General features: G+C 45.6%; 2 protein-coding genes across 2 annotated transcripts in view; one reads left to right on the forward strand and one right to left on the reverse strand.

Moving 5' to 3' along the window:
- The first annotated feature begins 85 nt into the window (after positions 1 to 85).
- LOC144111383 (S-methyl-5'-thioadenosine phosphorylase-like) lies at positions 86 to 20,112 on the forward strand. Its single transcript, XM_077644663.1, has 9 exons — positions 86 to 266; positions 334 to 420; positions 4,669 to 4,727; positions 6,763 to 6,930; positions 7,558 to 7,660; positions 9,303 to 9,455; positions 13,368 to 13,454; positions 17,356 to 17,478; positions 19,912 to 20,112. Exons 1-9 carry the CDS (start codon positions 240 to 242, stop codon positions 19,939 to 19,941), a joined length of 837 nt encoding a protein of 278 aa, XP_077500789.1. The 5' UTR covers positions 86 to 239; the 3' UTR covers positions 19,942 to 20,112.
- Positions 19,954 to 21,947, reverse strand: part of Vha44 (V-type proton ATPase subunit Vha44) — a 26,718-nt gene continuing 24,724 nt past the window's right edge. Inside the window, exon 13 of the mRNA XM_077644662.1 lies at positions 19,954 to 20,227. Within this exon, the coding sequence (XP_077500788.1) occupies positions 20,132 to 20,227 (96 nt within the window). The 3' untranslated portion in view covers positions 19,954 to 20,131. The remainder of the gene's footprint in view (positions 20,228 to 21,947) is intronic.

The raw sequence follows: 21,947 nt of genomic DNA on the forward strand, positions 1-21,947 counted from the left end.
TGTTACTTTAATAAACGCGCAAACTGACTGTACCACGGCCGCCGCTGACACCTGTGGCCGGCGCACTATCATCATCGTGAGCTTCGGGACGGCGGCTGCACGACAACGCCCCTCATTCAATCGTTGATCATATATTTAACGAAGCGGAACTGCGGCAAGTGCGCACATCGGGAACGTTGTGTCGAGGCCCAGTTGCCACTCGCTGATTCCGTTAGCTTGACTCCCACTTCCAGCCGACCATGGCGGGAGCGCAGAAAGCCCTCAGAGTGAGTGCGATCACGCCGCTCGCGGAGTCGTTGGCCAGGGCACGCGCGATCGTGGCGGTCCTCGCAGGTGGGCATCATCGGTGGAAGCGGCCTCGACGATCCGGACATCCTGGAGAATCGCCAGGAGCACACCGTGAAGACGCCGTTCGGAGAGGTACGACGCTTAGATAATTCGACCGGTGTACTGTAGGTGCCGCCGGCATATGCGCATAAGAAGCAGCCAAAAGAATCGAGAAATTAATTTTTGAGGATAGTGAAACAGAATGGACTTATACCAAATTAACTCGATTACTGGAGCTAGAGCTAGCTAAGGTGCGAGTAAAGTTAAAAGGGAAAAGACGCAAACCCAAGAGTTGGTGGGATGAGGAGGTCAAGAGGGCAATAGAAAAGCGCAAGGAAGCATCCAGAGAACACAGATATTCCAAGAAGAGGGGGGAACCAAAACCCGAAGTAGACAGAAAATGGGATACCTTCATAAAGTGTAGAAGGGACGCATCCTATTTGATTAATGAGAAAATTAGAAGAAAGGGTGCCCAATGGATGTCAAAAGTAAATAAAAAGGATAGAAAAGCAGCCCAAAAATTCTGGAAACATCTAAATGCAATGAGTAATAAAACTAGGCTAGAACAAAGGTTTATTGTTACAGATGAGGGTATTCGACTAGAAGGGGATGAAGCAATAAAACACATAGGAACAAGGATGACGGAAAAATTTTCAGCAAAGCACGTGGTACATAGTTTATCGAAGGAGGATAGACCGGTTACAGCAATAGCTTCACTTGAGCAAGGAGAGTGGGAAAGGGCAGAGAAGAAGGTTCCTAGTGGCACATCAACAGGACCAGATGGGATCCCGATTATGTTGATAAAGAAGTTAGGACCAAAATCCAAGCAAACATTAATACAGGTAGTGAACAAAATGATAGTGGATGAGAAAGTCCCCGATGAATGGCGATTAAGTAGAATGAACATGATATATAAGGGAAAGGGGGACAAAGCAGACGTAAGTAACTATCGCCCCATAACAGTGACATCTGTGGTTTACAGGGTGGTGATGCAAATTATAAAGGATAGACTGCAGGCTTGGGTGGAGAACGAGGGGGTGTTAGGGGAACTACAGAATGGGTTCCGGAAACAAAGGAGGTTGGAGGACAATCTATTTTCATTGACACAGTGTATAGAAATTGCGGAAAAGGAACATAGGCCCTTATTGCTAGCATTTCTGGATATTAGGGGAGCCTATGACAACGTTACTCAGGAGCAGTTGTGGGACATATTGGGCACATTGGATGTGGAAAATGGAGTAATTAATCTTTTAAAAGATATATATAGAGGTAACAGAGTGCTCATAAAATGGGAAAAAAATGTATCAGGGCCTGTAGAGATACAGCGGGGGCTTAGACAAGGATGTCCTCTGTCCCCTTTGTTGTTCATGTTGTACCTGCAAGGTTTGGAAGCCAAGCTAGAGGGGAGTGGACTAGGCTTCAACCTATCTTTTTTCAAGCAAGGGGAATTGATTAAACAGACATTACCGGGACTAATATACGCGGACGATATAGTGATAATGGCTGACAACAAGGAAGACCTGCAGAAGTTGTTAGACATATGCAGTACAGAGGGAGATAGATTAGGCTTCAAGTATAGTAAGGAAAAATCTGCAGTCATGATATTTAATGAAGAGGGCGGCGAGCATAGAATACAGGAGTTCGTGCTAAAAGTAGTGAATGAGTACAAGTATCTTGGCGTGTGGATAAATAACAGTGCTGAGTATCTGACAGAGCATGAAAAATATGTAATGAATAAAGCTAGTAGGAATGCAGCTGTCATGAAAAATAGGGCACTGTGGAATTACAATAGGTATGAGGTGGTAAGAGGGATCTGGAAAGGGGTGATGGTCCCTAGCCTGACCTTCGGGAATGCGGTCCTGTGTATGAGGCCAGATGTTCAAGCAAGGCTGGAAATTAGGCAACGGGGAGTAGGGAGGTTGGCTTTGGGAGCACATGGCGATACACCAAATCAGGGGGTACAGGGGGATATGGGATGGGCGTCTTTCGAGAGCAGAGAGGCTAGCAGTAAGATAGCATTTGAGGATCGATTGAGAGGGATGGATGAAAAGCGGTGGGCTAGGAAAGTTTTCAGATACCTGTATATAAAGAATGTTGACACGAAATGGAGAAAGCGAACTAGAAAATTGACAAGCAAATATCTGGACAGCAGTAAGGGGGCAAATCAGCAATTATCGGTTAAGAAAAAGGTTAAAGGAACAGAGAGAGCGTTGTGGAAAACAGGGATGCTGACGAAATCGGCACTGGAAACATACCGGACCTTTAAACAGGAAATTGTCAAGGAAAATATCTATGATAATTGTAGGGGAAGTTCTTTGCTGTTTGAGGCCAGGACTGGAGTGTTGCGGACCAAGACGTATAGAGTCAGGTACCAGGAGATAGACACTTTGTGCATTGCGTGCGGAGAGGAGGAGGAAACGGCTGAACACTTGATACTTTTCTGTAAAGGGCTTCACCCTACAGTGGAAGGCAGCGGGGCTGACTTACCCAAGGCATTGGGGTTTAGGGATAGTGAGGGGAAAGTGGATTTTAAGAGGTTAGAAGTAACCAAGCGAAGGTTATCTGATTGGTGGCTAAAAGCAAGACAGGAGTAAAATTTCACAAGACATGGCTAGGTGGCTTGAGCCACCGCCCGATGTAAAGGGTTCAGCCGTATCCATCCATCCATCCATCCATCCATCCATCGGTGGCGCGTGATTTTAATTTTGTTTTCGGCGTCAGCGCCCGCGGCTTACCGACGTGCGATCGGTGAATCGCATATGTGAATCCGCGCATCTTTAAGTTGCGTAGTTTAACATATGCGTATCGCAATGAATTACTTTCAGTGAAGATTGTTGACTCAACAGCCGATAGCAGACCGTTTAGTGCACTTGTATGAAGAATCGGATAGGTCCCCAAGTGAAACTTCCCAACTGGGAATCTGCTCGTTTGTGCTGGTATTTGCCGGTTTCAATTGGTCCCAACGGGAACCTTGCTGGTTTTGTACTGCGCCAGCTGGTTCCAACAGCAGAGCTCAATTGCTGGTTTTCTACTGGGTCGGCTGCTCCCTGCAGGAATCTTGCTGCTGGTTTTCTACAGGACCAACTGGTCCCAGCAGAAACATGCTGGTGCCAACTATACAGCTTGCTCGTTTTCTACTAGGATTAGCTGGATCACACGATAACTTTTTTGGTGTTCATATTTGCAGTACTTTTTCCACACAGCTTTTTGAGTAGTAATGATGTTCTTTAACTAATAAAACTTTTCAGCTTAATCTCTTAGATTGTGTCTGCTATAAATTGCATAAAGAATGCCAAAATTCGATGGCAAAACGTTGCTCATTAACCATTCCTCACTGCCACATCTAGTAGTACACTCTTAATGGAGGACATATATAAGCCCATGGTATTAGTTCGAATGTGAGTGTATAAGTTCTGCATGAGTGTTGTGTGTGTTTTAATATAGTTACGAGCAACAACTGAGTGGGGTTTGCCGAGTGGGGTTTGAAGCTGTACGCGTGCTCTCAATATAGGCAGTCTGCATAATCATGCAGAGTCGACTACGCTACATTTTAACGTAGGTCGCGAGCATTTTCCATAATATTTCGCGTGCGCTTAGCATTATATAAACTGCTACTTTAGCACTTGACTGTAATGTTTTAGAAAGGTAGGAAAGAAAGGTCATTGTACATATTGTTTATTCACAGTCGCAAGCATTGAAGAAAGACAGGATCAGTGGCATACCTTTGTGTTAATTTTGCTTTCAAAGCGTTTTTGCTTTGTGGTGAAAACAACCTGCTAGTCACATGGTGCTGCTTCCAGGCCCGATCGGCCTGTGACACTGATGAAAGCCTTTCGGCTGCATATTGCCGTTGCACAACATAGTCAGCTTAAGTGAGCCTACGTTGAGTAGTAAACCTATCTCCACGAGAAGCATCAAAAGGACCTGTCAGCTTGCCACTTCTGCAACCTATGGCTGTTCTTGGAGCAGGAAGTTTTATTCAGGAGAAAACAATGTGCAGGATGTTAAACGTTCACCAATGCTCTAGGCTGACTGTGGCCGGTCTGCTGGTATGAAGTAGCCGAGAAAGGCCCATGCTCATTAGTTGCACTGTTGTGAAGCTACCGTGTGTGCACAGCCAGATGTCCTGGTTAGTAGCGGAGCAGTGCAAAATTCTGCGTATCGTTCGCCAAAAAAAAAGGGCATGCCACCCTGTTTTTGTGCAGGAGTTGTAGCTCTGGACATAAGCAGCTTCTTGACTGTGTGTGTCGAAATTCGAGTTTCATCATAAGAAGTCGCACGAAGGCTGAATGAGCCAGTGAAAGTGAAAACCCCCCCCCCAACAATTGCCTTGCCTTACAGCCCTCTGATGTGCTTGTGAGTGGACGGATTGGTGAGGTCGACTGTGTGCTGCTGGCGAGGTGAGGGCTTTGCCTGTGTTATGCACTGACTGGTAGTGACCAGGTTTGTCGTCTGTGGTTGTGTCTTGTCTGTTGTAAACTAGGAAGCGCAAAACACCGGACGACGGACAGAGTAAGGGACACAAAAAACAGGTTCACGAGCGCTTTTTTTTTTTGTGTCCCTTACTCTGTCCGTCATCCGGTATTTTGCGCTTCCTAGTTAACAACATGCATCACCAACTAGCCCGGCAGCTTTCTCTCCTGAAGTGTCTTGTCTGAGGTGTTGTATTTCAAGGGAACTGCAGGAATCAAGCAGTATAATGACAGGAGACGTTCACTTGTCCACTTGATTTCTTATTTCAAAGTTATTTGGAAAACTTGAGGAAAGGATAGATTAAGCCAGCGTGCTATTTTTCGTGGAATTGTGTACTGTCAGAGGTAAGTCTACAAGCTGTACAGAGCGTAATGTTAAATGGTTTTGTATGTGCAGTGTGTGTACGCTGCGACATTGAAAGAGGGAGTTCTTGTTAACAGGTGCAATTGGCTTCAAATTAATTCTGTCAGCAGCTGCTCAACCCATTTAATAAAAAGCAAAGACAAAATTTCGTGGCACAGTTCTGTGACCTAACCAAGTACACAAGAGCCCACAAGAGTCATTGGCACCATTTAAAGTCCAATTCAGTATACTGAAGGCATTGGACATTGGAAAGCCTCCCTCCTAGTTGTCCAGTTTCAGACTTGAGATGCAAAATTTTGCAATTTAAGTTACTCAGTTTACCAATTGTGGTCGGTGTCATGTATTGATCAGCATTATTATGTTAACTTTGCTAAAATTTGAGCAGCTTTCTCCCGATTGCCCTCAAACTGGCATATTAGAAAAATTATTGGCATTATGTGCAGTTAGGAGCAAATGTTCACGAGATGAGAGCGTGTGGAAAATAATACATTTTAGTGCAGTCACACAAGCCAATCACTTGAAATGCCTGCAAGTTTTAGGGAATGTGCATGAGCTGCCTGCTGGCATCAGCACTAGATGACTTCTGTTGGTGACATGGCCAGGAGTTTGTCATAGCTGTGACCTCAGCTTTCATATATGTGCAACTGCAAAGCATGGCAGATATACCTCAATGACTTGGAAATTAATTGAATATCATTGTTAATACAGCTTTTTTTTTCTGAAGACCTCATTGAGTTTGTATACCACAAGTTTGCAAGCTGTTCTTCCCCATCAGCTGGGCATTTTACATGACCTATGACTTCTCTTCTTTCTTGTGAAAAATCAGTTCAGTGATTCATTCTTAGCCTCACACTGAATCAATTAAAGCTTGGAGGTCATAAAGTGTGTCTGCTTCATGCAAAAAAAATAGTAGTTCATCACAATTATTTGCTTATTTTTTATTTTTCACTGTTGCATAGTTAGGCTGACAACCTATAAAAATTGTCTTGCATAAGGCTGTGACTTGTATGCATCTTTGTATAACTACTGGTGATTACATCTTGCACTCTGTTTCGTCTCCCACCACAGTGGCTGAGTGGTTATGGCGCTCGGCTGCTGACCTGAAAGACGCGAGTTCAATCCCGGCCGCGGCGGTCGAATTTTGATGGAGGCAAAACACTAGAGGCCCATGTATTGTGCAATGTCAGTGCACGCCAAAGAACCCCAGGTGGTCGAAATTTCCGGAGCCCTTCACTACGGAGTCCCTCATAGCCTGAGTCGCTTTGGGTCGTTAAATCCCCATAAACCAAACTAAACCAATCTGTTTCACTCTGACATTGCGTGTAGCATCGCCACTTTGCAAGACTTTTCTGAAGTTAGCAGTAAAGCCCTGTGTGTGCACTGGAGCTGCCATCTTTAGGGCAGCAGATGGAGCAGCTTGCCACGATGACTAAAGCAGGGCTTTTTTGCATGCAGTCTCATTCTTTATCAGGTCAACAATGCCAGGAAAAAATAGTATAAGTAAATGCTTTGGGGCCACGCCGCCAGTGTCTTCCACTCTCCTCAGAGCAACCACTGTGTTCCTGCCTCTTCCTCCTCCTACTCCTGCTCTCTTGGCAGACATGGCCGCAAGCATTCGGTGATGCCGACCAATGTCAACTACCGAGCCAACATCTGGGCACTGCGAGATCTGGGCTGCACGCACATCATCGCCACCACCGCCTGTGGTTCCCTGCGCGAGGACATCAGCCCAGGGCATGTTGTCATCTTGGACCAGTTTATTGACAGGTACTGGCTGTGTACTACGAGACAGTGTTTAGACTCACACTTGCCTTGGTGTGCTTGGCCTGCACTGCCATTGAGTGTGAATGGCTGCGTTAGATGCACCCGAGTCTTGCTCGAAAGGAAAACGGTTGGGGTTAAGACACAGGAGGAGAGCAGATTGAGCTGCAGAACAAACGCAGGTTAATGACGTCCTGGTTGAAATCGGGAAGTATAAATGCGCTTGGGCAGGGCATGCAATGCGAAGTCAAGATAACCGCTGGTCCTTAAGTGTGACGAAGTGGATTCAAAGAGAAGGCAAGTGTAGCAGGGGGCGGCAGAGGGTCAGGTGGTCAAATGAGATTAGGAAATTTGCGGCGATGAGATGGCCGCAGCTGGCACAGGACAGTCATCCACAGTGAAGCAGTTGGTGTAACAAACAGAACACGGTTTCCCTGGGATCATGATGCAGTGTTATTGTCTACAGGTATAACATTACGGTGGTTATTAACAACATAGTTATTGTTTTCATGCACAAACTCATTTCGTTTCAACTAGGGCTAAATCCAGTGAAGGTTGTGCCAAAGCAAAAGCATCATTGCAGTGCACCATTTGAGACGTGTGGTGCCTCGTGCAAGTCATGTCCATGTGCAGGACAACCAAGCGGGCACAGACCTTCTACGATGGCGGCAAGGACTCTCCCAAGGGCGTCTGCCACCTGCCCACTGCAACGCCTTTCCACCACGGATTGCGCAAGGTGCGATCACTTGCTACACTCTTTGAGAGTTGGGTGTGAGGCTTGTTTAAGAGGTGCCAATGTACTGCGGTAAACATGGAATAGTTTTGCTCTCTGCGTCCTGTCGGGATTGGACATAAAGTGTACATAACTGTTTGTTTTATTCTTATTCTCAATGCCCAGAAGGCCTTTTATGTTTTGTTTAGTTTCAAATGGTACTAACTATATTTAATTAATCTTTTTATGGGATTTCTGTCGATATGTCTGTGCCTTTCGTTAATAATGTTTCACACGTGGCATTCTTTAAATTGATGGAATGTTGTGCCTTTTCGTGTATGCTTGAGCAATGGTGCAGCCAGAAATACTTTGAGTGAAGGGAAGCGGACGGTGAAAAGGCAACAAGTAGTGCTTCAGTTCTTGACAAGTAAGAAAGAAAGTTGTCTACAACCTGTGGAGCATTTGTTGGCTCCTTGTTCACCGTTACAGCTTGGATCCTCAAATGGCTGAGTCAGCTACTCATGGCAAAATAAATAATGATTACATCTAACTCCTTTCGCATTATTGGCCACGATTTCTAAACTGCGGTCCAGAAAGAGGGACACGCAGCGTCAAAATTTCTCTTCAACAGCTGTTGTCGTTATATTTTCAGAAGACAGGAAGCTTCTTCTGACAATCACCAGCCAGAACCATGGGCAGAGCCCATGTTCATGGGACACATAGTAGCTGTGTATTTATGTAGGTGATGAGCATTGCTTTGGAGTAAACTGGAAATGGGGGACTGCTAGCTCAAGTAGTATATGCTCCTGCGATTATTTTGAACAAAAGATTGCACACTGTTGCATGAAGTAGCCTGTCGTGCCATAGGAGGCGTGGGCAGGAGAATTTTTATCTTTATATTTCTTTGGGCCACCCTCCTAACAAATGTGACATGAAATGCATTCCCACAGTTGGAGTAGCTGTCATCTTACAAGGGAAACACGTTTTTAAGAGAGCTGGTTCATCGCATGTGACTAATCACATCGTTGGCTTTGTAAATGGGGTTATGCAAAACTCCGAGACTTTATGCTCCCAAAGAAGAGTGGAAATTCAACTACACAGTCCTTAAGCATGCTCGCTCACTAGTTCACGGTAATGATGGAGCAGTGCAGTGAAACCAGCGCTACCACTTCACCTGACAGGATGGAAAATAGTCAGGAATTTTTTTAGTGCGCAAACACTATTTCACGAGGTCAGACCAGCTCACCGAGTTTGTGTGAAGCTTGACCTTGAGAGTGACCTTAGCCAAACCTTAAATAAGTAAAATAAATACTGCCGTGACTAGGATTCGCACCTGCGGCGGCATGAACAGATCAGCTTCGCTGGCCACTGAATGAGAGCACTACGCTATCGCCATAGCCGATTACACCTTGCTTTAAACTGCAACAGTCTCTCTCACTGTGCATTGCACATCGTCGACTACATCAATATTACTATCGAAGTAATACCATCGCCAGATGTGCCACGGCCCAGCAAACAAACCCATGAGCCAACCACGCTAAACACATGCTTTCCTGCGTCTACTCAGAACTGTGTTAAAACCCTACCTTTCTTTTTTTTCTTTTTTTTTACAGGCTGGAAAAGTAAGCACCACAATGGTTATGTTTGTTTGCATCTCCTGTCGCAGGTTTTGATCGAGACCGTGCGGCAGCTGCAAATTCCACACCACGAGGCGGGCACAGTGGTGACCATCGAGGGCCCGCGCTTTTCGACCCGCGCCGAAAGCTGCATGTTCCGCTCCTGGCACAGCCACGTCATCAACATGACCACGGTGCCTGAGGTATCCACCCCACCAGTGTTTGCGCTTGGCTGTCTTTCTTTTTCTGGGACATCCCTGTCACCTTGTGCATGTTTTCTTTCACTCGGCATTGTTCGGAGCTTGGCATGTCAGCAGAGACTTGCCTCGTCAGTAGGCAAATCAGAAAGAAAAGAACACAATACTCCAAATAAGGTCTCGTGACGAGAGAACCAAGGTTTCAGTGCCGACTCAGTGCCTTCATCAGGGATGACTGTATTGGGCAAGCAAGGCACCTTTTTAAACCTTTTCTTGGCCACTACCTCAGTTCCGGCAAAGGAGTCCCCGCCGTGCGAGTCACCTATGTGAAGGTGCGAACAATGTGTTTGCAGGGTGACAGGAGACTGGCGTCGCAGCATTACGAAGGCCATTAGTGTATGCTGAAGGAAGACATTTTTTAGATGTTTTAACGTTTCTGTGTATGCTTAGTTTGTGACAGGATTCTACAAGTTGTCGCTTTAGCGAGTTGGACTCGGTGTCAACGACTTTGTTATGTCTGTCACCGGGACAAGCGTTAGCTTGATGTGCTGTTTTTTAACTGTCAGCCTTCAATTTTTTGGCTGCCTCCTTCCTTGTCATGGGCTGTCATGGGCGTTTTATGGATTCCAGTTAATTGCTAAACTTGCACACCCCCAGGCAACTTTTAATGTCACCTGAACGTAGGTGAATTCAAGTTTCAAGTAGCTTTGCACCTGTGGCTAGGGTCACTGCAGGATAACTTAGCCGAAGGGCACATTACCTTTATTCACATTATTTCTGCTAGGGCATTCGCTTTAAAATGTTTTATGCAATCATACTTTTAGGACTCTTGCGGGCATTGCATGTAGCGCGGGAGGGTTAAAAGTAACGACTTAAGAAGCATAAGCAACAGCACAGATGCTGATAACAAGAGCAATAAAAGAACATGCACAAAACAAGTAAGTAATTAGACAACAGTGTTTAGGGAATACTTTAGTTTGTGAATGAATGTGTCATGATTGTGCGTGGGCACAATTCCAGCGGGAAGTCAACTCCGTGTATAAATTGGTAGAGCCAGCAGTGAGTAATGCGCAAGGTGCAGGCTTTTACCATATGCCCTCATTCACGAGCTATACTTACGTACTCCCCCAACTCGGCAGCCCGAAATTCGGAAAAAGAAACGCTGATGTGCAGAGCGTACAGTGACGGGCAGGTAGCAACCATGACCAAGTGATTTGCCCCTGGATATTACAGTGAAGCTGTTAATGGCTGAGTTGTGGCATGAGTAGCATCATCATTATCGTAGTACATCACAGTACCATCTAGCAATCATATGGCATCAGTGACAGCTAGGGGCCGTCTGGGCGCTTTGCATAGGTTTTCGTGGAGTGCAGATAGCAAAAGCAAAAATGGCAAAAGCATTAATAGCTGCACTCAAACACAGTGATGGGAAAGCATAATCATAGAGGCATTTTTTATTGTTCAAAGATTTAAGGTTACAAAATTTAGAAAGCCACGAATGACACTGAGGATAGTTGCACTTATTAGTGGCAAAACCAACACAAGTTAAAAGTTCTAATCACACTCCTAGCAGCACATGTAGAACCAAACTTCAGATATCACGTGGATATACAGCGTGGATGATGAAGCATTTTTACCCGTGTGCTTGAAAAACTGGACCAAAAAATGCTGTGCTCATCTAAGGGATCTTGTCGAGAATTGCAAGGAAGAAGTGCAGCCACTGCACAATATGTGGTGTATAATTCATGAGCACAAAATGTTTATGGGCCCTCACAGTGGTTCTTGCAAAAGCCTCGCTTGCAAAAATATTGAGATTTCTGTTAATTGTTACATAATTCCAGTACTCTTGCGATTACCATACTTTCGCAATTCTAAGCATCCCCTCCCCCCCTCGTTTTGTAAAAAATTCGCCATGGTTTAGCTCTGGTTAAACCTGGAGTGACGCGATAGCTACAGCTGGCTGAGTGGAACTCGCTCAGCCGAATTGCAAAGCCAGTCTTTCGCCGCTCCGTTTCGCTGGGCGTTCCTTCTTCATCTTCGTCCCACCTGACACAGCGTATGTGCACAGCTGTTGCGCGCCGCGCCGCCGGCAGCAGCAGCTGCTCCGCACCACGTGATCAGCCCACATGACCAACGGCACCGGCGAGGTGGCCACGCTGAAGGCTCGAAATGCTAGCGTAAATTTAGCTATCGCTAAAAAAATTGGAAAAAGTTTGTACGCGAATCTAAGCAACGCTTTTTTTTTTTTGCAAGGAAGAGTGCAGAGCCAAGCTGCCAAGCACGCTTGCTCATTGTGCCATCCAGCTGGAGCCATTGGAGTCGCATGGCACTGCAGCATCCTCAGCACTATGTCCAGTACCTGGTGTTGCTACGATCCGACACCATATGAGAGATGGTGGCACATAACATCAAAAAGTTGCCAAAAGCACATTACAGTAATCACATTTGCTGAAGACGATAGAAACCACAGCGCCGCCGCGGAAGTGGGCCAAGGGTCATTTTAGATTTCCCTAATCTAGCATCCCCCCCGACTTTCTGCATCATGGTCATGAAAAAAAACAAAACGGGGTGATTAGAAACCAGTAAATATGGTAACAGCATATTTACAATGTTAGTTATTGTTTAGCTTTTTTCTTAGTGTATTCATTTGTGTATGCTACTGCCTCTGTTTGAAAATATGCCTGACAAGGGGTCAAGTTTCATATGCAATGTGATCGAGCATAGCTGCAAATATGTTGCGCCACTATCTGCTCTGTAGCTGTTGCTGACTGTACTGGGTAGACGTCATTGTTCCGGCTTTGCAAGTAAGCTGACTGGATGGCATTTTGTAATACCGCAAATCTATTAAAACTTTTCCTGTTCCATGGCCTTAATCAGGGCAATATCGGTGCACGAGCTTGCATGTGTGACGTCAAAAGCCACATGCCCATCGATAGTTGCTCTGCATTTGCTGAAGGAAAAAATTTGCGAGCTTGTTTTCTGTATTTCAGACAAATAGTGATCGAAGATAACACTTCCAATTGACAGTTTGTTCATTCAATGTGCTGCATGCACAGGAGAGATTATCCGGCACTTTCCGTAGCTTCATTTGTTGGTCTATTCTGACCTCACACTTTGGTCAAAACCCAGTTTCAGTTTCCTGGTTTTTGCTGTTCTATAATTGTATTCCTTATTATTTTGAAAAACAATATACATCACAACTAAGACAGAGGGGCCCAATTAATGTGACATGGTAATCAGCTCAAAATGTTCAAAAATCCTCCAGAGTTGCCTTTTAATACACACGCTTCATCACTGCTTACCCTTTACTTCCTCTAAGCCAGACTGGTAACTGCCTGCAGCACCTGCTCACAACATGCAGGCTATAAGAACGGCAAACAGTTCCAGCTCTAAAAGGTCTACACATCATCGAACATCGTGTTGCTAAACCTCTTGCTTCGTCACATCTACAATAAAGTTTGTTAGTATTACATATTACGAGTAGAGTCTGCGTCACCCTTGTGTACAGTGCTTGAGCAATGGGCACCACAAAATAAAATCTGAAGTTAGAAAGCAGCCCATTGTTTCCAAGCAAAGTGCTCACACCTGTCTTGCTTGTTGGTCTATTGTACAATTGTATCGCACAATCGTAGAGTGTAAAAGCTAGAAACGACGATGAGGTGCCGATTTTTGTGCTGGGAAGTGCATCACTCCAGTGCTCTACACAAGGGTGATGCAGACTGTACGTCATGACCACAGGTGCAGGCTCCATCTCTTTGCACGGTCGAATGTGACAAGCAGCTGATCGTTTCCCCAAGTTTTTATCACTTAACCGTATGGCCTTGTGCGTTCGTGTGCTGCTGCTATTGGTGCAGTGATAACTGGAGCGGCCTTCCTCTCATTGCCTTGGAAAATGCTAACCCGGCATGTGTCTCGCAGGTGATCCTTGCCAAGGAGGCTGGCCTGCTGTACGCTGCCATTGCCTTGGTGACAGACTATGACTGCTGGCGGCTTGACGTTCACCATGTGAGTGTAGCCCTGCTCGGTTTTCTTCTTGCCAGCACTGAAACATCTGGCCGTGCGCTGAAAACAGGGCGTGCATCCAGTTTGATTGCGGTAATGGCAAGAGCACTGGCAGCACAGACGTTAAGCAACTGTTGAAGTGCTGTGGGAGCTACCTATCCGCATGAAGGAATATTCCTTTTTCTGTGAGACAGACTTAGGGTATTCTCCTGTGGGAGTGTCATGTGTATGTTTGTAGGTCTTTCAAGGTGAGAATTCCGGTGCCATGGAAATGGTTTGAAGTTTTTGTGCTAGTTGTCACTTGTGAGTAACATGACGTTACTAAACACAAAGGACACCTAGGATGGCAGAAAGTTGGGCAAGTTGGTTATAATGCATGTTTGAAAAAGTGCACAGACACAAATGGAGGACAAAGAACACATGCTAAAACATTGAAAAACTGGTGATCAGAAGGTCGCAGCATGACTCAAACATCATTAGGGCTGAACGTAAAAGCGCAAAAAGACAAGGACACAGAATAAGACAGACAACACGAGCGCTCACTTCCACCTGATTTTATTTCATGCAAGAAGCGGAATTTTGTACTCCCGGTATTGCCTGCGCATGCTTACAAGGCATTACAAGGCATGCTTACAAGGGCACGTAGACATGTAGGTAGTGCTTGTCCTTGAGTTCAATTTCTTCGTCAGTTTGTCTTTTTACGCGCTTTTTGAACTGTACAAAAGACACCTATTTCGAAACAGAGGCTATATACTCATAGCTGCTTTGAGGAAAATGTTAAGCAAAGAGGAAGTGCCCTTTCTTTTCTAGGATATCAAACTTCATTGCATTAAATAGCAGAAACAGCCACTGTGTCCGGCATAGAACATCGTGTTTCAGCTGAAAAGTAAATCTTGTACTAGAATGATTTCAGGGCACCTGGGAAGGGGCACAGTGGTGCAAGGTTAGGTTAGAGCAGGCTGAAGGTGCCACTGGGGTTGCCGGAGTTCCCGGGTTCGAACCCGACCGCGGCGGCTGCGTTTTTATAGAGGAAAAACGCTAAGGCGCCCGTGTGCTGTGCGATGTCAGTGCACGTTAAAGATCCCCAGGTGGTCGAAATTATTCCGGAGCCCTCCACTACGGCACCTATTCTTCCTTTCTTCTTTCATTCCCTCCTTTATCCCTCCCCTTATGGCGTGGTTCAGGTGTCCAATGATATGAGACAGATTATATGAGACAGATACCGTGCCATTTCCTTTCCCCCAAAACCAATTATTATTATTATTGAATGATTGGTGATGAAATTGCATGCACTGTTCCGCAAGCTTATTTGGTGTTGGTTCCTGGGACATTGTTTTTGAAAAGTAACTTCATCAGAATCAGAATCATGTTTATACAAGAAGGAAATACAGCCTGGATAAATGTATACAGAAAGAGGTCCCGTAGTCAGCGGCTGTACTGGGACTTCCTATATAGTTAATCAAAATGCCAATATAAATGCAAACATAGCAGTAGTATTAACAAGTTGATGAAACAATCGTGCCGTTACATATTTCCGCGGCGACACACAAATTATATACAGGGGTGAGTAGGCATATACAACAACCAAGCAGAATAATGAAAATAGAAGTTATACAGTGCTTATAGTTATACAGTTGTTCAGTACTACTTACGCATACAAAATTACTAAAAAAGCAAAAAAAATGAACAGTAAATTGGCGATAGGGAAAATAGTGCACATATTGAAGGCATGTGGTGTACATCTGATGTAACACCTTATAATTCTAAAATGTGGTAGCTTGTCTAATAGTTATTGTGAAGTATTAACACTTTTAGTTCATTTTTAAATTTACATCATCAGCCAGACTGCACCCACTGCAAGGCAAAGGCCTCTCCCATGTCTCTCCAATTAACCCCGTCCTTTGCCAGCTGTGCCCACCGTATCCCCGCAAACTTCTTAATCTCATCCGCCCACCTAACTTTCTGCCGCCCCCTGCTAGTCGAAATCAAGAGGAGGAAATGAGCTTGGGCAGGAAATGTAATGTGAAGGTAGGAAAAGTAACTTGCATTTGGCTAATCACAGCCCACATTATTGCCTTAGTGCTTAGTGCTTTTTCCATGTTATGCTTGCTGTTTTATTTTTGCTTGGCATGTCTTATTTCTTCACTATTAATACTATTCTTGCAAGTCTGTCTATCATAGGTCTTAGCTGCTTTTAATTGCGACATGACCTTCAGTCTTCTGCGCTTATTCCTGTTTATGTGTGCATGGGCAAAAGGCTCTTAGCTCTCAGTTTAGTTAGGGTCCTGTCTTCATCACGACGCACTGGTGAGTTCGAAGAATTCAGTGACTAGGACATGTTGCCTAATAGTGGCGTTGGAAGCAGGATGAGCAAGTCCCTTATGGCTTCTATTTTCACTGCATGCTGTCCTCCCGTTGAAGGGAAGCTGACGAGTTAAAAAACTCTTCAGCTTCTTGGTAGAGCGTGCCACGTTTTTTGTGCTAGCACTAAAAATAGCAATGCAACCACTGATTCAAGCTGTGATGCCCTGGAGGCCTTTTGAGTACTCGGGGAGGGAGCTGGGCAGCAGCCTATGACAGGCAGTGATGACATCAGCGATGAGAGCCAGTAGGGTTCTGTTGCTTGTGCCCATGCCGTGCCCTGCTCGACTGAATGCCACCGAGAAACCCAGCACGGGCTCTCTATCTTTGGTGGAGCCTGGTTCCGTGTTTCGAGCATTTCTGCAAGCGTTTCTGCATAAGAAGCAGCGTGCACTTTGCACAACAGAGGTGACTACAACTGGTCAGTTTGAATCGAGTGACGGGAAAAACGTTCAAATTGATGACGGTGATTTTAAATTTATTTTTTCAGCAATAAATGCATTTTTTGCTGCGGGACAAATGTTAGCGTGCCCAGAAAGAGTCGGAGAATCATTTACTGAGAACAATGACTGGATGGAGTTCACTCTCATGTCAAATTAACATGTTCACTGCAGCAGTGATTTTTCGGGCCATAATCCCTGCGCATCATGGCCCACCAGTGGGCCACCTTTAGGTTTTTTTTGGGTGCGGTGTGACCCACCAGTGAGCCTCCAGTGAAGTCAGCTTATTGTAACCAACAACAGAGGGCGATTGCAACCTGGCGTGTGTTTTTCGCAGGTTATTTGAAGAATCTGCGCTGTGTCATGGCTTCATAGCACCACTCGATATTCGTGCCGTGCAGCAGCAATACACATTGTGAACACATTAAAGATGGAAACTATGAAACGTGTAGCCATTCTTGCAAGCTTGCTGCTTGTTAGTGTCTCGGGAAGGATAGACATGCATATAACCTGGCCTCCGCTGCTTACCACAAAGGCACAATGATGAGGTACTGAACTGCAGGAAATGACAAGCATATTTCAACAGCAGCAATTGGAATGAATGGCAACCTGTGTGCTGAAGTTTGAGAGCATGGCAAAGGACCCCAGCCTGTAAAAAATTAAACTCTAGTGCTTTACCGAGGTGTTCCCAACAACACGCAAAGCAATTTTTGGGTTAGCCATTGACCACCCAGCCGATCGTTCAGTTAGTAACTTGTTTTTTCGCATGAAAATGTTGCTTTTTTTGGAATACAATGTTGAATGAGAGATGAAATGACATGCTTTCACAGGTCAGTATGGCTGTGCCCAAAGAGACGACTTGCCAACTCTCAGCACTCTGCAAAAACCACCCTCACATTTGCTCTGCAGACCTTATGCCATGCTTTTCATCACTTCGAACCCTTAATGCATCAGAATGCACATTGCTTGTTTTGTACTAATGCAGTAATTATTGACTGCTGTGGGCCAAGATATGGTTTTGCTTTTAGCACTTCAGTGCATCTCTTCTCATATTATGAACTGTGTGTATTTATTTTCCTAACTTGGAGCACTTGCGACTGCAGGTGGACGTGGAGCAGGTGATGGAGACTATGCGCCACAACAGCAGCATAGCTGTGCGCATATTGCGCGCCGCACTGCCCAAGATAGCCAGCATCGATTGGAGCTCCCATCTGAAGGAAGCCCAGGTGCGGATCCGCATGCCCACTTGTGTTGTGTGTGTGCATGCGTAGAGCCACTTGCAGCAATGCTGCGAGAATGGTTGGCCAGGGTGTGCATTAGGCCGGTGGCAATGAACGCGTGGGTGGCCAACATTGGGTAACAACTCTCCTTTGATAGTTGAACTGTTAGAAGTTCGTGAAAGCAGTAACCACAAGTCTAGCTTCGAAAGCTTAATGCTCATTATTCACTGCAGCGTTAGAGAAAGGAATCCTGTTTTGATTGAGGCCCTGGAGTTCAGACTTCTGGCTCTGCCATGAAATACTCAGTTTAGAGGAGCACGTAAAGAAGGCTAAAAAAACGAGAAACAAATTTTGTGCAAATACATGTCAACAAGAGCTCGAGAGAATATGGGACATGAAAGTGGCAGTCGTAGTGACATCCGATATAACTACGCATCCAGGGGGCAAACGGGCCGACCCCACCTCGGTCAGATGAACCAAGCAGGGCATGCTCATGTTAAGTGCTTACTACCTGGCCATTGAGTGAGCGAATATAGGAGTCCTTTTTCACAGCATGGTGCAGAGACCCTTATGCCCAGCAGTTCCATGGTAGCAGTACACAGGTGTCATTGTGAAATGAATGACTTAACCTGCACTGTGCAGAGGATGTGTTGGAAGAGAAAGCTGTAGCGGAGGGTTCCCATGGTCTTAATATGCGCAGCACAATCTCATTTCTTTTCCTTACTGCGAAAATATGACAGATTTTTGAGTGTTTTAAATTATGAATTATTTCTTCAAGAAGGGCCAAATTCACTGCGCAGCGCAAGGCATCAAACTATAGCTTATTGGTTATACTTCCGAACGAAAAGGATGCCAGAGTTGTGCCTGCAAAACTTCGAAAAATTATTGGTTAAATATGCTGGTAACACAAAAAATACAAACAAAACAAAAATAAGCCGCTGCACTAAGCCGGAAGCTGCTGTAAAAAAAATTGCAATATACAAACCGTTGCACATGTTCTCAGCTACCATTTGTCATTTTCAGCTGCACACATAACACACCGCACTTTCCACGTTGGGAAATACGACTGCTGTGCCACTAGAGAAAGCAATCGCATGAAGATCTGAGGTGGAGATAGATGTGGAATGTCCTGCATATTACACTTGTTCCAAGTGCTGTTCCAGTTTTTTATAGCACAACTTGCAGTTCCTCCTTTTTTCCATTTTAAGTTGGTAGCAAATGGGTTCTATCATTTATGGATGAAAAGGGGGCATGGCCTTCCTTGACATCATCATAGTCAAAATTCTGCTGGCAGATTCCATAAAATATCTTGGTAGTATGTTGCAAAGACTCTATAGTACCAAATAAAACCACTCTCATAATTTACAAATCAAGTGCACTACGTACAATACAATGTGAACGGTAAAACGAAACACGTGTGAGCACACGCTGTTGTCCTGAGCCTCTGAGACGAAGTCTTGCTATCAGAACTGAAATCAGATCACTCCACATCTTTAACTCACCAATGCTACTCTAAAAAAAAAAAAACTACTGCATCGGAGCCAAATAAAGTGCTTGGTGTAGCCTTTCGCCTTTGAGGAGTGCGCAGCAAAATGGGGGACGTGATCGCAGACCGACAGGCTACGTCCGGTCAACGTTTTAATTTTTCAGTTGCCTCCTCGTGTTAGAAAACAAAGAAACAAAACTGAGACTAGAGTTTGTGTTATAGAATCAAACTAGATGGTGCAGGCTTGTATTTTTGGCACTCAGTCATATACAACCGATGGTCCATGGCGCAGTAATGATAGAGCTGAAAAGAGTCCCCCTTTGTTCATGCCCAGCAGAATTCAAACCTGCTGCCCTATGCGCAGCACAACCGGGGGGTCATACTGCTAACCCCGAGCCACAGTTCACAGCAGCCATCCTAGTCTCCCTAGCTGCCCCAAAAATAAAAATAGTTTCTCTCTTCAGCAAAGGGAGGAGGCCAGTGTCTCCAGCTGCTGATGAAACTGTTGACTCAGCACATCTACATTGAGAATATATGCTCTTATTGCCTGCTCTGTTGCTGTTCATTTGAAGCGCCCACACAGGAAGTGCGCTTCCACTGCATCACATCTTTGCACAAGTAGCTAACACCAGCAGCTTGACTGTGTGCATGCTTCACGTCTTCGGTAGAGACCTATTACACTTTAACCTTTCATTGCTGCTGCGAAAGACTCCGATATTTGTTGTTCTTGACAGGTTCAGGTTCAAAAAGATGCAAAAAAAATCTTACAAAGGTTGGTCTCATTAAGCAGTGGTCCATTGCATAAGCCAATGTTCTTGCTTGTAATGCTAAATGATCATAAGATAATGCTTTCCATTGGTCACGTGATATCTGGCATGCAGGGCTTCTGCAGTTTTTCCAGTGCTGTGTACATTGTGAACAAGCCAGTAAAGTTTCTGCTTTGTCATTTGCAGGATGAGGTCACCAGGGCTGTCATGAAGTGAGGAAGCAGCGGCTTTTCTTGCGGAGGGGGCGTGGCCCTCGTTTATTGTTTATACATTTATATATATTTTGGTTATTGCGTGACACCAAAGTGACGACGACAACGCTAATCTGTACACTGCTAGACAATAAAACATCTGGAATGTACGGCCCCACAGGAGGCATGCACAGAAGCAGCAGGTGTGGCCCCCCTCAGATCCGCACGTGTGTGTCAGCCATGTCGATGCTGATCTTGAAGTAGACGTATGGGTAGTACTCCTGCTGACCGAGGTTCAGGCCAGGAATGTCCTGCACATGGACAGTCACACCGAACACTACAGCACTGCTCGAATGTTTGCCATTCCCTCCCCTAATCTGCTGGTGTGCAAACCCTTGTGCACTCACTTCAGCACCAGAATTAGATAAGGCAATTTAAAGATGTTCTGGCCGGGAACTCTGCACATTCTGTTAAGGTTACTGCATCTCGCCAGTGGCCTTTTATTCCAGGATCAACACAACTGCCTGGTGAATTCGGGCATATATCACGTTTCTGTGCTACTCCTCATGAGAGCTTCAGTATACAGTAGTGCCTCGTTATAACGAAATCGCTTTACTCGAAATATCGCTTTATTCGAAATTTCTTCCGGTCCCGACCCGAATGCGTGCATTTTAAGTCGCATTACTCGAAGCGCACGAAGAGCTTGACTTGCTTAGAGCGAAGTGGCGAGCGGAGGCATTGCCGTAGCGGCGGCGGCCCTTTTGCACACGCAGTGACAATTTAATACTGCCGACGAATTAGTCTCGGGCAGGCAGAGAACAGGCCACAAAAGTACCAAGCCTACGACCGACGCAAGGCTTCTAACCTGCCTAGTAACAGGTACCAAGCGAGTGCCGAGTGCCCTCAGCTGTTCACAGCGGATGCGAACGGAAGCGCGCCCGAATCGGTCGCAGTCGCATCACTGGTGTCCCCAGTGATAGAATTCAAACGAAAATAAAATTTTTGTCACGCTTCGCGATGCCAGAAAACCGCGGTCTCGTGGATACCGAAAAGCGGCCAAAAGACCGCGGGCAGACTTGCGCCGTAGCATTCCAAGGGGTGCACTCAGTGAGCAAAATTTTACAGCTCTAAAGAATATTTCTGGCGGTGAAACGTGCCAAAAAGCACAAAAGAAGTGTCCCTCCGGTTATGAGCTTTCAGCAGCGAACTGTGCTGCTCCCCGGCTGCCGTAATCGTCGCTAAGCCTAACCGTTTCACATCAGCCAAAGCAGACTAAACTCTCGAAAGTGCGCGAACAACGTCACTTCCGAGAGCTCCCGCTTCAAACGAGAAGGCGACCCGCAGGTTGCACTTGCAAGTGCGAAAAACGGTGTTGTCGAGCTGCTGCCTGGTCGCACGCCCTTTGCCGTGTTCGACACGAGGAGCTATGTTAACAAATCAGGAAGACGAGTTTGGGGAAGCTTGCCGGCACAGGGTAAAGGTGATCTTTAGTCCTGGTCTCAGGTAACCTGAAGCATGCATATAACCACGCTTCAGCTTCGCTGCTTGCCACTGAAATGTAGCCTCGCAGAAACGGATCTCACAAGCTCGCTCTGTCCGGCCATAAGTGTCACCCATGCGAACATTTGCCTGCAACGAATGCCCTCTGCTCTCGAGCGTAGCCCATACAAGGAACATCTCAATCTGTTGCTAGCCGGCATTGTTTCAGTAGCAATAAATGCTGGTGGTGTCAGCACATCATCATATTCCTTTGTTCCCAAGAGCACGGCTCACACCGTGGTCGGCTTGACTGTCAGCCGCGGATGAGCGGAGAGTAGACACACATATTCCCTCACCAATTTTAAAAATCCTACAGCACATGCCACAGAACTTGTCGCACCCTGTGTACACCTAAACAGAGTGAGCCTTGCACCACGCTGCAGATGCGGTGTACTTTTGAGGCCAGCAGAAAGCAGTTAGTACTCTGCCCGACATGCTCCGCCCAGATGTTCAGAGCAAAGAACACCAAGCCAAGCCAGAAGTGTGGTGGCC

The sequence above is a fragment of the Amblyomma americanum genome, chromosome 11 (assembly GCF_052857255.1).
Source record: "Amblyomma americanum isolate KBUSLIRL-KWMA chromosome 11, ASM5285725v1, whole genome shotgun sequence".
Lineage (NCBI taxonomy): Eukaryota > Metazoa > Arthropoda > Arachnida > Ixodida > Ixodidae > Amblyomma > Amblyomma americanum.